This window comes from Kogia breviceps, chromosome 1 (genome assembly GCF_026419965.1).
Source record: "Kogia breviceps isolate mKogBre1 chromosome 1, mKogBre1 haplotype 1, whole genome shotgun sequence".
NCBI lineage: Eukaryota > Metazoa > Chordata > Mammalia > Artiodactyla > Physeteridae > Kogia > Kogia breviceps.
The window spans coordinates 175,823,322-175,837,036 of NC_081310.1; the positions used below are offsets into that span (position 1 = coordinate 175,823,322).

Consider the following 13,715-nt stretch of genomic DNA (forward strand, 5'->3'; position numbering starts at 1 on the left):
ATTCTTGTTTTATAGCTGCATAAATAGTCCATGTTGTTGATTACCCCAATTCATTTAGTCAGCTCCCTATTGCTGAGCATTTTGGCTGTTTCCATTCTTTGGCTGTTATAAATAGTACTGCGTTATGTAGGCTGGTACATATATATGTCTTTGCATATTTTTGCCAGTGTATCTTTGGGATAGAGTTCTAGAAGTAGAGTTGCTGGGTGAGAGAATAAATGCCTATGAATTTTGCTGGATGCTACCAAATTTCCCTGCATAGGGTTTGTGCTCTTATGCATGTCCAGCAGGAAAGTACTAGAATTCCTGCTTTCCCTCGGCTTCCCGAGTCATCAGACTTCTTGCATTTTCCCTCGCTGATGGATGAGAAATAATTTCTCAGTATAGTTTTGATTTGTATTTATTTTCTCAGTAAGAGGGAGGTTGAGCATCATCTCAAATGTTAAAGAGACACGGCACTTAGGAATCTTCCCCTCCTTCTCCCTGCCTGGCAACCACCACCCTGGGATATGAAGTTTAACTAGAGAGAATGAAGGATTGAATGAATGGAGAAGTTGTTTGCCAGTCACCTGAGCAGAGAAGAGAGGAACTAGCCAAAGTGATAAAAACAATACAGCAGAGAAAGAAAACAAAATGGTGGCCACCAAAGGAAAGATTTGAGTTTCCTTCTCTGGAAAGTTTAGATAGGGCTTTGTTTTTTTTTTTTTTTTTTTTTTTTAACATCTTTATTTGAGTATAACTGTTTTACAATAGTGTGTTAGTTTCTCCTTTACAACAAAGTGAATCAGTTATACATATACATATGTTCCCATAACTCTTCCCTCGTGTCACCCTCCCTCCCACCCTCCCTATCCCACCCCTCTAGGTGGTCACAAAGCACAGAGGTGAACTCCCTGTGCTATGGGGCAGCTTCCCACTAGCCATCTAATTTACATTTGGTAGTGTGTATATGTCCTTGCCACTCTCTCACATCATCACCGCTTACCCTTCCCCCTCCCCATATCCTCAAGTCCATGCTCTAGTAGGTCTATGTTTTATTCCCGTCCTACCACTAATCTCTTCATGACATTTTTTTTTCTTAGATTCCATATATATGTGTTAGCATACGGTATTTGTTTTTCTCCTTCTGACTTACTTCACTCTGTATGACAGATTCCAGGTCTATCCACCTCATTACAAATAACTCAGTTTCATTTCTTTTTATGGCTGAGTAATATTCCATTGTATATATGTGCCACATCTTCCTTATCCATTCATCTATTGATGGACACTCAGGTTGCTCCCATGTCCTGGCTATCGTAAATAGAGCTGCAATAAACATTTTGGTACATGACTCTTTTTGAATTATGGTTTTCTCAGGGTATATGCCCAGCAGTGGGATTGCTGGGTCATATGGTAGTTCTATTTGTAGTTTTTTAAGGAACCTCCATACTGTTCTCCATAGTGGCTGTATCATTTTACATTCCCACCAACAGTGCAAGAGTGTTCCCTTTTCTCCACACCCTCTCCAGCATTTATTGTTTCTAGAGTTTTTGATGATGGCCAATCTGGCCGGTGTGAGATGATATCTCATTGTAGTTTTGATTTGCATTTCTCTAATGTTGATGTATATGACTGTATAGAGAGTAGCCTTGTCAGGCAACAGTGACTCTGTGATCTATGGTTTCCTGAAAAGTGAGAGACAACATCAAAGTCCAGCAACCAAAGAGGCTGGACCTGTGCTGAATGGGAGCCAAGAGAGAGTCCCCACTCTCTTCTGAGGCTCTGTGCCTGCCTGGGGACCCAGGCACATCGCAGCCGGCGTGCCCCTCCCCACCTCCAAGGTCTCACCAGTCCATTGGAAGAGCAGAGCAAAGTATTGGTAGTTTCAGTGCCATGGATGGATGGGTTTTGAAAACAGGTTACTCAGTAACTAATACCTATAGGCAATTTATGCTTTGAATGTTTGGTAGAGGTGCTATGTAATTCCTCAGTCTCTCCAAACCTCAACTCACTGAAAATGGGATAATAATCCCCACCTATAAAATCAGGATAATAATGGTGATATACCTTTTAATGTTGCAATTGTCACAGGGATAATCCACGTTAAGCCCAGCACATAGTAAACTCAATAGCAGTGAGTTTATACCTATCAGCTGTGGTTGTCGTGCTATTATGTGCTGCAGGGGGATTTGGAGATAGAGGCCTTGAGGTTAAATCTCTGCTCTAAATTTATCAGCTCTTGATCTAGTCTATCAGCCTACTTAGCCTCAGTTTTCTCCTCTGTAAAATGGGGATAACTTCATAAATGCTGTGCACTTTTAAATGAGATAACACGTGGGATGGATTGGGTGGGATGGACTGGAAGATTGGGACTGACGTATGTACACTACTATGTATGAAGTAGATGGCTGGTGAGGGCCTACTGTGTAGCACAGGGGGAAAAAAACAGAAGGTACAGTCTGTTTGCTGGACATATATTAAGTTAACCTTAAAAATGCATTCCAACATACATTAGGTGCAGACAAATACTGTTTGATTCCACTTATACGAAGTACCTAGAATAGTCAAAGTCATAGAGGCAGAAAATACCGTGGTAGATGCCAGGGGCGTGAGGGGGGGGCATGGGGAGGAGGAATGGGGGGTTAGTGTTCAATTGGGACAGAGTTCCAGTTTAGGAAGGTGAAGAATTCAGGGGATGGATGATGGTGAGAGTTGCACAACAGTGTGAATATACTTAGTGCCACTGAACTGAACAGTTAAATATTGTTAAAATAGTATGGTTTATATTGTGTGACTTTTACCACAATAAAAAAAATTTTTTTTAATGAGATAACACGTGTAAAGCAGCTAGCATCGTAAGTCATCGGTATGAGTTGTCTACCATTAACATTACTATTATTCTTTTGTCTTCTTTTTTAGGTAAACTTTCTAAATATAATTTACTATTAAGAATGCTTGACGATTATTTTAGATATTTTCAGGAAGGTTACAGAATTGAGAGAGGAAAGGTGTGGTACATTTGGCTATGTTTTATGAGACTGATTACTTGGGGAAATTTGCAAAAATTTGCGGAGATAGGAGTTAGGAGCTCCTTATCCCCTTTCCTTTCCAGTCTTGTTCAGCGCATTGTGGGTATCTGGTAGCACCGCAGTCAGGGGATCCCAAGGAAGCAGGGTTTCTTTGAAAACTGGGATGCTGCTTAGGGTATGATCTCTGGTTTCATGCTATCTTCCTAGGTCTGAATCCAAGTTCTACCACTTGCTAACCCTAGTTAGCAAGGGCTAGTTACTTAATCTCCATAAGGCTCCACTTTCTTAGCTGTAACATAGAGTAAATAATAGCACCCTCCTTCACAGGGTTAGTGTTTTGTGAAGATCAAACATGATAGACATGTGAAGCTCAGCGTGTGACAGGAGCGGGCTCTCAGTCCATGGCCGTGGTGGTGACAGTGGCAGCGGCTTTGGTGCTGGTGGTGATCAATGTCCTCATGATCAGTTTCGGGGAGGGAGGTGGCTTATCAGGTGGGCGAGGTTAGACTGTACTAACAAACAACCCCAGAATATCAGTGGCTTAAAAACAGGAGTCTCGCTCTCACACAGACTACTCAGGCTACGTGTGTAACCTGGGTCACGGGGGCTCTGTTCCTCGGGGTCACTTAGAGGCCCAGGCTGATGGTACTTCCTTCTAGACTTTCACAGTCACAGGCTGCAGATCACACGCTGGCTCTTCACGTTCCCATGTAGACGTGACACGCATCGCTTCCACCCTCGATTGATTGGTCAAGGCAGTCACGTGGCCTTGCCTACACGGACACAAAAGGGTGGACAATGAAATCCAACCACGTGGCCTGAAGGCGGGGCACTGGAGCAGCTCTAATGACCACCACAGGGCCAAGGGTCTGGTTGCAGGAAGAGGCAGGAGTGATGGGAAAGATGGGAGAGAATGGAATGGGAAACTGGGGGATGGGAACATGGGCAGAGAGAGACCAAAGGACTGAGATAACAGGGTTTGCAAGCTCAGAGCCAGCGGGAGGGGTGCCCGAACCCTGGGGGTCTTGGGGCTTTACCTGCCGTGACTGCGCTCATCCTTCCATCCACTCATTTATCCATTCAAGCAATGGTCACTGAGGGACACCCGTGTGCCAAGCACTAGGCTAAGGGCTGGGGGTTCCGAGTTGCATAAGGCAAATTATACGGCCCCTGCCCTCAGGGAGCTCGCAGTGGAGCGGGCTGTGTGCTCCTGGGCCAGAGCACCGGGTGCCAGCTGTGCCAGGGTGGGCCGGGCTTATGCCTCTGCCGGAGGCCTGATGATTGAGTCAGGAACAAAGAGAGAACCAGTGTGACCCAAATATTAGTTGTACTTCAACACTTCTAGAATGGCAAAGGACTTGGTTTAAAGGATTCTTTTCATTCCTCCCCTCTGACCCTTCATAAAACTCTAAGTGATATAACTGGACATATCCGTAAAGGACCCAAAAGACAGAACTCACAGTTTATACAGTTTATGTAATTCTCCATAAAAACAAAAATAATACTTGCCGGCAGACACGTTTTATAGAGAGATTTTTTTGTTTATTTGTCCCCCCAAGAAACCTGCTTCTCTCCCTTCTGTTCCCCCAGCTCCCTGCGGAGGTCATCTGACTTCGCCCAGTGGCACCATCCTGTCTCCGGGCTGGCCTGGCTTCTACAAGGATGCCCTGAGCTGTGCCTGGGTGATTGAAGCCCAGCCAGGCTACCCCATCAAAATCACCTTCGACAGGTGCTTTTAACCACAACGTGGGTGTGGGGACGAGGAGTGGTATCTCTGCAGTGGTGTGGGAGGGCAGCTGGGGTGGGTGACGGACCAGCACCTATGCTGGAATGTCAACAGTGTCAGAGAACACTCGAGTGACTGCCCTGGGTGGGGTGGGGGCAAGCTGCACTGACTTTGCCCTTGGCCTTGGTTCCATCTCAGTAGTGGGGTCTGTGATGTTTAGGGGACTATTAGGATCTGAGGAGCGTAACCCTGACATTTCCAGTGTGGGAAGGCTGTCTTCCTCACCTCTGACCCCAATCCTGCTCATATGCCCCACTTCTAACTCCCACCCGGGCTGTGCCCCTCGGGTGGGGGAAGTAGCCACCCAAGTATGAACACAAACTTCTTCTAGACAAAGCGTTCGTGGCCTAGAATAGCCGTTGCAAACTTTTCTGTGAAGGGCCAGGTAGTAAATACTTAAGGTTTCATGGGACACTTGCTGATATCTGTTGCATAGTCTTTGCTTTTAAAAAAAAAAAAAAAAAACTGCTTTAGGGCTTCCCTGGTGGCGCAGTGGTTGAGAATCCGCCTGCCGATGCAGGGGACACGGGTTTGTGCCCCGGTCCGGGAGGATCCCACATGCCGCGGAGCGGCTGGGCCCGTGAGCCATGGAGGCTGAGCCTGTGCCTCCGGAGCCTGTGCTCCGCAACTGGAGAGGCCACAACAGTGAGAGGCCCGCGTACCGCAAAAAAAAAAAAAAAAACACACTGCTTTATAAATGTAAAAACCATTCTTAGCTCTTAGGCCATACAAGAACAGACTCTAGACCAGAATTGGCTCTGGGGCTGTAGTTTACTGACCCCTGGCCTAGAACATTCTGACTCCCATGAGGCTAGTCACTGTGCCTCTAGGTGTGAAGATGGGTCACAGCCCAGGCCACAGAGAGGACTGGGAGAGCCTCATCCAACCACAGGAGGAGGAGGAGGAGGAGGAGGAGGAGGACGGTTCAACACAGTAGGGAAGGTCCTCCCACATCTCCAGTAAATGTGTTCAGATTATACTAAAATATCCCAGCCTGCCAAAATCCAGTTGTTCTGAAGCCCAGGTCAGGCAGGGCCTTTTGTCATTTGCAAATTAATGAAGTTTCTCAAGACGTCTTCATTTCCATCTTCGGCAGATTTAAAACTGAGGTGAACTATGACACCCTGGAAGTGCGAGATGGACGGACGTACTCGGCGCCCTTGATCGGAGTTTACCATGGGACCCAGGTCCCCCAGTTCCTCATCAGCACCAGCAACTACCTCTACCTCCTCTTCTCTACCGACAAGAGTCACTCGGACATCGGCTTCCAGCTCCGCTATGAGAGTGAGTGTCGGGGCGTGACCCAGTGATGGGGTCGGCCGTGTGGGGAAAGGACCAAGGGCTGAGCCCCACCAGCAGGCCCCGCTCGGCCGCGTCCCCGCGGCGTCCTCAGTTAGGCTGTGCTCCTCGGGAGGCGCTGCTGTGTTCTCAGCATCTCTCAGAGCTCAACTTCAGAAAGAATGGAAGGTCCCCTCTGTGTGCAGATGACTGGACGCCACCGTGCTGGTCACTCTGGGGACAGAGTTCTTGACAGATGGTGACGTTGAAGTGAGATGTCATCTCCTGCTCCCTCACCCTCTCTCATCACCTGCATTCATCGCTGGTGCCTCGATTGAAAGAGCTTGTTGATTCAATTCTTTGCAGACCGCTCTAGTAACTTAGGGCCAAGAGCACCATGAGGAGAGGGTCGTTTTCTTACCCTTGTTCGTATCCATAACCCTTAGCATGGCGTCTAAGCCACAGGGGACACTTCACTGATGGTTACTGAATGAATGGTGAACAAACAAATGATGAAGACAGCTTGTTCTCCCTGACAGATGGGTCTTCAGATACCCTCAGCAGGTACTGACAGCCACATTTGAGGAGGGGGCAGATGACAGCTCCAGCCTTCTCTCGATCAGGGCTCTCTCCCCCCTCCCTTTGTGAGTCAGCTGGGGCCCCTCTATGCTCACAGTGAGCTGTTCCAGCTGCGGGCTCTCTATTCCAGCTATAACACTGCAGTCAGACCACTGTCTGGATCCAGGGATCCCCGTCAATGGGCAGCGTCATGGGAATGACTTCTACGTGGGCGCCCTGGTGACCTTCAGCTGTGACTCGGGCTACACACTGAGCGACGGGGAGCCCCTGGAGTGTGAGCCCAACTTCCAGTGGAGCCGGGCCCTGCCCAGCTGTGAAGGTGAGACATACCAGCAGGGGGCGCTAAAGTAGAGGACTCCCTTCCTGCCCTGAAAACACAGGCACTGACCCCCTGACCCTGTCAGTGAGGGCCGGAGGTTTGGACGAGATGGGGGCTGGGATCCCAGGGGGACTGTGGGGGAAGCTCCCTGGGCCGCTCCAGTCTTTCAGTGCCCGCTTCCCTCCTCTCCAGCTCTCTGTGGTGGCTTCATTCAAGGCTCCAGTGGGACCATCTTGTCACCGGGGTTCCCTGATTTCTACCCCAACAACTTGAACTGCACCTGGATTATCGAAACATCACATGGCAAGGGTAAGTGTTTAGGCCCATGGCACGTATTGGGATGCGACATGGTCAGGGCCCCCAAGGTCCCCAGGTCAAGATGGCCTCAATGGGGATCTCCCTCTCTAGTTACCTCTGGGCTTAGTCTGAATTTTTCTCACCAACCAGAAAACTCCCAGAACCTTCCTATCTCCTTGAATCACAGAACTCATTCAACAAATATTTTTCAAGCCTAAAATCTCCATTCTGGAAGAGATCTTAGAGATTACCAGCTCTCAAACCTACTTAATTCGGTCGGGAATCTTCTCCAAATCACTCCGCACAAGATGGCAACACACCTGCTGTCTAAACACCCCCCGTGGTGGAGAGGTGAGCAGCCCACTCAACAAAGGGGCACCAATTCTCATTTTCTGCTAGATCTGACCCCTCCTAATAACCTGAGACTGAGTTCCTGTACTGAGTCCTGGAGGAACATAGGCTGCCTCTGCTCCTTGCTCCTCACACCCAGCCTTCAGATGCTGTACGTGGCAATCCTCTTCTCACAGAACCCACAGCGTTCCTCAGAGGAGTGTTTTCATATTCCTCACCAGGCTGGACTCTTGCCCTACCTTCCCTGACATAAATGACCTTTGGGAGTCCCAAGTTCAAAGTAAGGGTGCTGACTACAAATAAACATTAACTAATATACTCTTTCACTCCACAAATATTGATTGAACTCCACCTATGCAGCAGACCCTGGGGCTGGGGATACACAGTAACCAGGCAGAGATGGCTTCTACCCTCAGAAGCTTGCTCCGAAGTTCATCTAGAGTCAAGGTTCTTAACGCAGTTTGGAAAATACTCCAATGTTAGACCCCTACACTAGAGGTTTAGATTTTCTATGTTGGAGGTGGAAACCAGGCAACTATGCTTTTAGAACACTTCACTAGTAACTGTGATGCGTGCCCTTAAATAAGAACCTCTGATCTAGAAGAATTAACGTGTAGAAAAGCCAAGAAAAACTTTAAAGGGAAGAGTAACCCTTCCAGATATTAAATTGTTATTATGGGATAAAATAATTTTAATGATGTGGTATGAGTATAGGATTGAACACACAAATCAGTGGGGGAGAATAAAGATCCAGAAATAGATTCCCCTGTGTGTGTGTGTGTGTGTGTGTGTGTGTGTGTGTGTGTGTGAGAGAGAGTATGTGTGTGCGCGAGAGAGAGACAGTCTTTAGTATATGATTAAAGTGTCATTTCCAATCCATTAAAGAGAGGATGGATTATTTAATAAATGGTTTTAAAACAGTGGGCTTAACCATTTGGGAAAAAGAAAAAAACAAATCATACCTCACGCATTTATCCACAAATTCTAGTACTAGAAGGATATGAAAGTCTAACCTCAGGTGGGACTTACTTAAAGAGTAGCACCAAAAGTAGAATCCATAAAGGCAAAGACTGTTAGATTTGATTCAATAATACTTTGAATGGATTTATGGGTTTTTAAATAAACATATAAATATTCAAAATATTCATGTAAAATATTCAAATAGTTAATGGACAAAACTATTTGCAGCCTATGTAATCATCTAAGGACCACCAACCTGATGCATAAAGAGCTCTTAAAATTTTTTTGGAAAAATATGCCTGGTCTACAGGGCTATAAAGTAAGCAAAGCTATAAACACTTCGTAATAGAGGAAATACAAATGAAAAGACCTCGACCGCCCCTAACAATTTTAAAAAATGCATATTCACCCAGTAAATGAAATGCCATTTCCCTTTTCAAGTCAGCAGAGAACATCACAACAGTGTAAGTGTGGGGGACAGTGTAGAGTCACGAATACTATCCTTCGGTGCTGCCATTGTGCGAAACTGCTCAAACTTTCCAGAGGATAATTCAGCAATGAACCAAAAGCCTAAAGAATATACGTGCCTCTGGTACTTCCCTGGTGGTGCAGTGGTTAAGAATCCGCCTGCCAATGCTTGATCCCTGGTCCAGGAATATCCCACATGCTGTGGGGCAACTAACCCCATGCGCCACAACTACTGAGCTTGTGTTCTAGAGCCCGCGAGCCACAACTACTGAAGCCCGTGCACCTAGAGCCCGTGCTCCACAACAGGAGAAGCCACCGCAATGAGAAATCCGCGCACCGCAACGAAGAGTAGCCCCCGCTCGCTGCAACTAGAGAAAGCCCGCACACAGCAGCAAAGACCCAACACAGCCAAAAATAAATAAATTAATGAGTTAATTAAGGAAAAAAAAAGAATATACGTGCCTCTGGACCCAGCAGTTCTACTTCTTGGAATTTATCTGAAGAAAATAAATAAACTGTACATCAAGATTTAGCTACCAGGTTGTCCCCTAAGACACTTTATTAATTGAAAAACTAGTAACTATTCCAATGTCCATTAATCAGGAAATGTTAACTAAACATATGGTATAGCCAAATAACGAAATATTCAATATTACCATGCAGCTACCGAAAGGAATAATGTGAAAGAATATTTAAAGCCTTACACAGATGATTGCAATACACTGTTGACTAAAAAAGAAGTTTGCCAAAGTAATATATTCAGTTTATAAAAATTAAGCAAGGAGGGCTTCCCTGGTGGTGCAGTGGTTAAGAATCCACCTGCCAGTGCAGGGGATACAGGTTCAAGCCCTGGTCCAGGAAGATCCCACGTGCCGCGGAGCAACTAAGCCCGTGTGCTACAACTACGGAGCCTGCGCTCTAGAGCCCGCAAGCCACAGCTACTGAGCCCATATGCCACAACAACTGAAGCCCACGTGCCTAGAGCCCATGCTCAGCAACAAGAGAAGCCACCGCAATGAGCAGCCCGCACACCGCAACGAAGGGTAGCACCCGCTCGCCACAACTAGAGAAAGCCCACGCACAGCAACGAAGACCCAACACAGCCAAAAATAAATAAATTAATCAATTAATTTAATTAATTTATTAAAAAATAAAAAATTAAGCAAGGATATGTGCATAGAAAACAGTCTGAAGAGCTATGCCCCCAAAGGTTAATACTAGTTGTCTCTTATTTTCATCTTTTGACTTTTTCCTAATTTTGAGCACGAAATATGTATTCCGTGTAAAGTATACTATTTGTATAAAAAAAGAAAATTTGAAAGAAAAGTCACTTATAATCTCACCTCATGTATTTAAGCACTGTCACTGTTGCCTTTAATAGGCCTGGTATTTAGCCGGGATTAGGACAGCCTGGAGCTTGTTGGGCAAGACAGGACTCTCCAGCAGTCAGGGCAACGTGGGGCTGGCCCCTTTTTCACACAGTATTGTTCCTGAGGAGAGGAGGGACGGAGGCAGCGTCCTTGTTCATCCTGCAGAGCTGTTTCCACCAAGCCTGGTCCAGAGGTGGCCATTGCCAGAGCCAGAAGCTACTCTGTGGCATCAAGAGGGAAAGAAAGGCAGCCCCCTGTGATCCCTAGAGTAACGACCCCTATTGTCATGATTCTCTCTGCATCTGACGTCTGTAATTATAGGGGTGTATGTTCCTCTTTGCCTTTCTACCTGTGTCTTTCCTTAGAAGTCAATGCAGTTCAACAGATTTTTAACAAATGCTTATTTGATACTTGCGCTTGCTGTAGGTGCTAGGCAAACACAGGGGAACAAACCCTCTGGCTCTGCCTGCCTTGTAGTCTAGTGGTAGAGATCCAGCCTAAAGAGACCTCTCAATGTACCATGGTCAATTCTGGGATAGAGCAGACACAGGTGGGGGGTTGAGACTTAGGCCAGTCTTCAAGGATGAACAGGAATTAGCCAGGATAAGAGGTGTTCCAGGCAGAGAATCAACAAGAGGTCACTGATGTATAACCAGGTCACTTCTTCCTTAGAACCATTGAAAGCCTTCACCAGACCCTAAGCATTGAGCCCCAAATTGTAAAATAGCTAGCATGGCCTTATAGCCCTGGCTTACCTTTCTAGCCTCCTTCTGAGCCCTCTAAACACTAAGTTCTAGCTACACTGAACTTCTTTCAGTTCCTAGAACTTCTTAGGCTTTTGTTGTCCTCTAGAGCTTTGCACAATGGGACAATTTTCTTCTCCTGGAACACTTCCGGTCCCCGCAGCATCTCCACCATTCCCCTTGCCTGGCCAGCTCCTCATCCTTCCGAGCTCACTTCCTCTACTGAACCTTCCCGACCCGCTGCCCCCTAGCGCTGGGTCTGGGTGGGGCTCCCCTCCACAGGCTCCTGTGTGACCCTGTACCTTCCCAATCCCAGACTTCTCCCCACTGTATGGAACTTGGCATCCTCGTCATCTGTCCCCCGGACCAACTCCAAGCTCTTTCAGAGAAATGTCTGCCTTGCTTCCTGCAGTTTCCTCAGCTGCTGGCTTCATGCCTGGCACATAAGAAACTCCAGAAGTATCTATATGAATTGAATTAAAGTGAACTCAGACCCTTCTCCAGAGGGCACCCCTCAGGCTCTGCTTGTAACAGTATCTCGGGTTAACAGACCTACGGAGGCTGCTGACTCCGATTGCTCCCTACCAGGTAGAAGTCCAGCTGGGAAAACTGAAAACTCTGTGAAATTCAGAATTGTTCAACTTAACCACATGCCCAGCCCAAGGGAACAGCCGTTTCAGGAGTCCAGATAATGTGCCCTTGCTAAGACCCCAGGTCCGACATCTATTAACCCACAAGGCTGTCTGGGAGTTAGATGAACTGAGTATTAAGAATGCCTACTGTGTGCCAGGCATTGTGCCATGGGCTTTGCATGTGCTGCCCCAGGTGTTCCTCTCTCCAAGGATTAAATGTCACCTAAAGGCGCAGAGCAACTTTGGCCCAGACACTTTCGCTGGTAGACGGGCTTTTGACCCAGGTCTGCCTCCCTCCAAATCCCCTCCTTTCCCATGGCCCTGCTTTTTCTGCTCCAATATGGTGTTAATGTCCTTTGAACGATTCTGCATGGTTCACTCCAGTGGAGTCTTCGTTTCTGTGTGCATCTGTCACGCCAAATCTGGATTCAAACTCCAACACAGGGCCTCTCTATTTCTGTGACAATGTCTTCATTTTCACACAATGGCCCAAAGAGCCCCAAGCAATCAGCATAGCGGGGGAACCCAGGAGTTTCACCTCAGTTGTTTACTCATCCTTAGAATCCCTGCCAAATGTTTACTCCTTTGGAGGGGCTGTATTCGCATGCTGGAAAAACAGAGTAAAGGCACAGTGCTTAATTCACCTTCGTTTCCGCCTGTTTCTGTGTCTGACTCATCCTCCACCCAACCCTGTGTTCCAGCTAGGAGGGAAAGACATCTATTCCACTAAGGCTCTCCCCAAGCTCTGCAGACTGAGAGTAGTTTTCTCATTTGCACACGTGTTTATGTGTCGGCAGTACAGGATATGTACGGGCATACATACCCGTGGGGTTCCAAGCATGCTTACACCCCTCGTGTCACAGACTGTGACCCCTGTGAAGCCTTCCCAACCCCGGAGGCGTAGTTACCCACTCTCCCTCTGTGTCCCCACTCTGTAGTCTCACTGCTGATGTACCTGCCTCCTCCTCTAGACTGGGAGATCTTTCTCGGTGCTTAGCACAGGCTGGCACTTAGTAGGCGCTCAGGGTCTATGTCTTTGAGTAAATAGATAAATGGATGCATGTCAGCTGCCCAGGCACAGGGCATTCACAAGCTGCTTCCCTGGTCCCACCTCTACTGGGTTCTGTTCCCCCAACCCCCACCTGTAGAATCCTAAATACTCCAGATCACCAGTTTCTATCAACAGAGAGGCAAAAAAAAATGAAAACATCTAAAATGCTTAAGCATGAAGACCTTGGATCTAACCATCTTTATCAAAAACGTGTCAGTAATTAGAGAAGTATTCCTCACAGTTTTATGTGCCTACAAATCTCTTGGGGGATCTTGTTAGCATGCAGATTCTAATTCAGGAGGTCTGTGGTGGAGGCCAAGATTCTGCATGTCCAACAAGTTTCCAGACAATGCCCCAGATGCTGAGGTCCGTGGACTTTGAACAGCACTTGGGTGCAGCATTCCTCGCCTACCCGAGTTCCTGCCCTGGTACGTCCTTGGCATGTATTCCCATGGGCACACTCACCCGCGGGTGGACGTGCATTACACATCTGCCCACCCGAGCACAACCGCCATCTGGACAAGTTCAGGAGTTGCTCTGGGTGTTAAGATCCTGCTGTTCCATAACCTTGCTCACTCCTGATCCCTGCCGCCACCTGGCCCCTTCTACTGCGGGCTCTCTTTCCATAGCGGGAGAAGCTGCCTCATGGGGTGGTTTATTGCACAGCCTCTGCCACCAGATTGTCTCAGTTCAGATCTCAGCTCTCCCCCCTACTAGTTGGTTGACCTTGGACAAATGACTTCATTGCTTTGTGCCTTGGTTTCCTCAGGTGTAACATGGAATGAGAATAATCATACCCTGCTGGAGGGTTCTTAGCAGAGCGAAATGTTTCCATATCTTTCCTTCTGATTGATAGGGGCCAACTAAAGA

At 47.2% G+C, this 13,715-nt stretch overlaps 1 protein-coding gene across 1 annotated transcript in view; it reads left to right on the top strand.

The window, feature by feature from the left end:
- The window catches only part of CSMD2 (CUB and Sushi multiple domains 2), a 655,429-nt gene that overhangs the window by 420,648 nt on the left and 221,066 nt on the right, over nucleotides 1–13,715 (top strand). Inside the window, exons 16-19 of the mRNA XM_059070872.2 lie at nucleotides 4,602–4,740; nucleotides 5,894–6,081; nucleotides 6,785–6,973; nucleotides 7,166–7,282. Of these exons, the coding sequence (XP_058926855.1) occupies nucleotides 4,602–4,740; nucleotides 5,894–6,081; nucleotides 6,785–6,973; nucleotides 7,166–7,282 (633 nt within the window). The remainder of the gene's footprint in view (nucleotides 1–4,601; nucleotides 4,741–5,893; nucleotides 6,082–6,784; nucleotides 6,974–7,165; nucleotides 7,283–13,715) is intronic.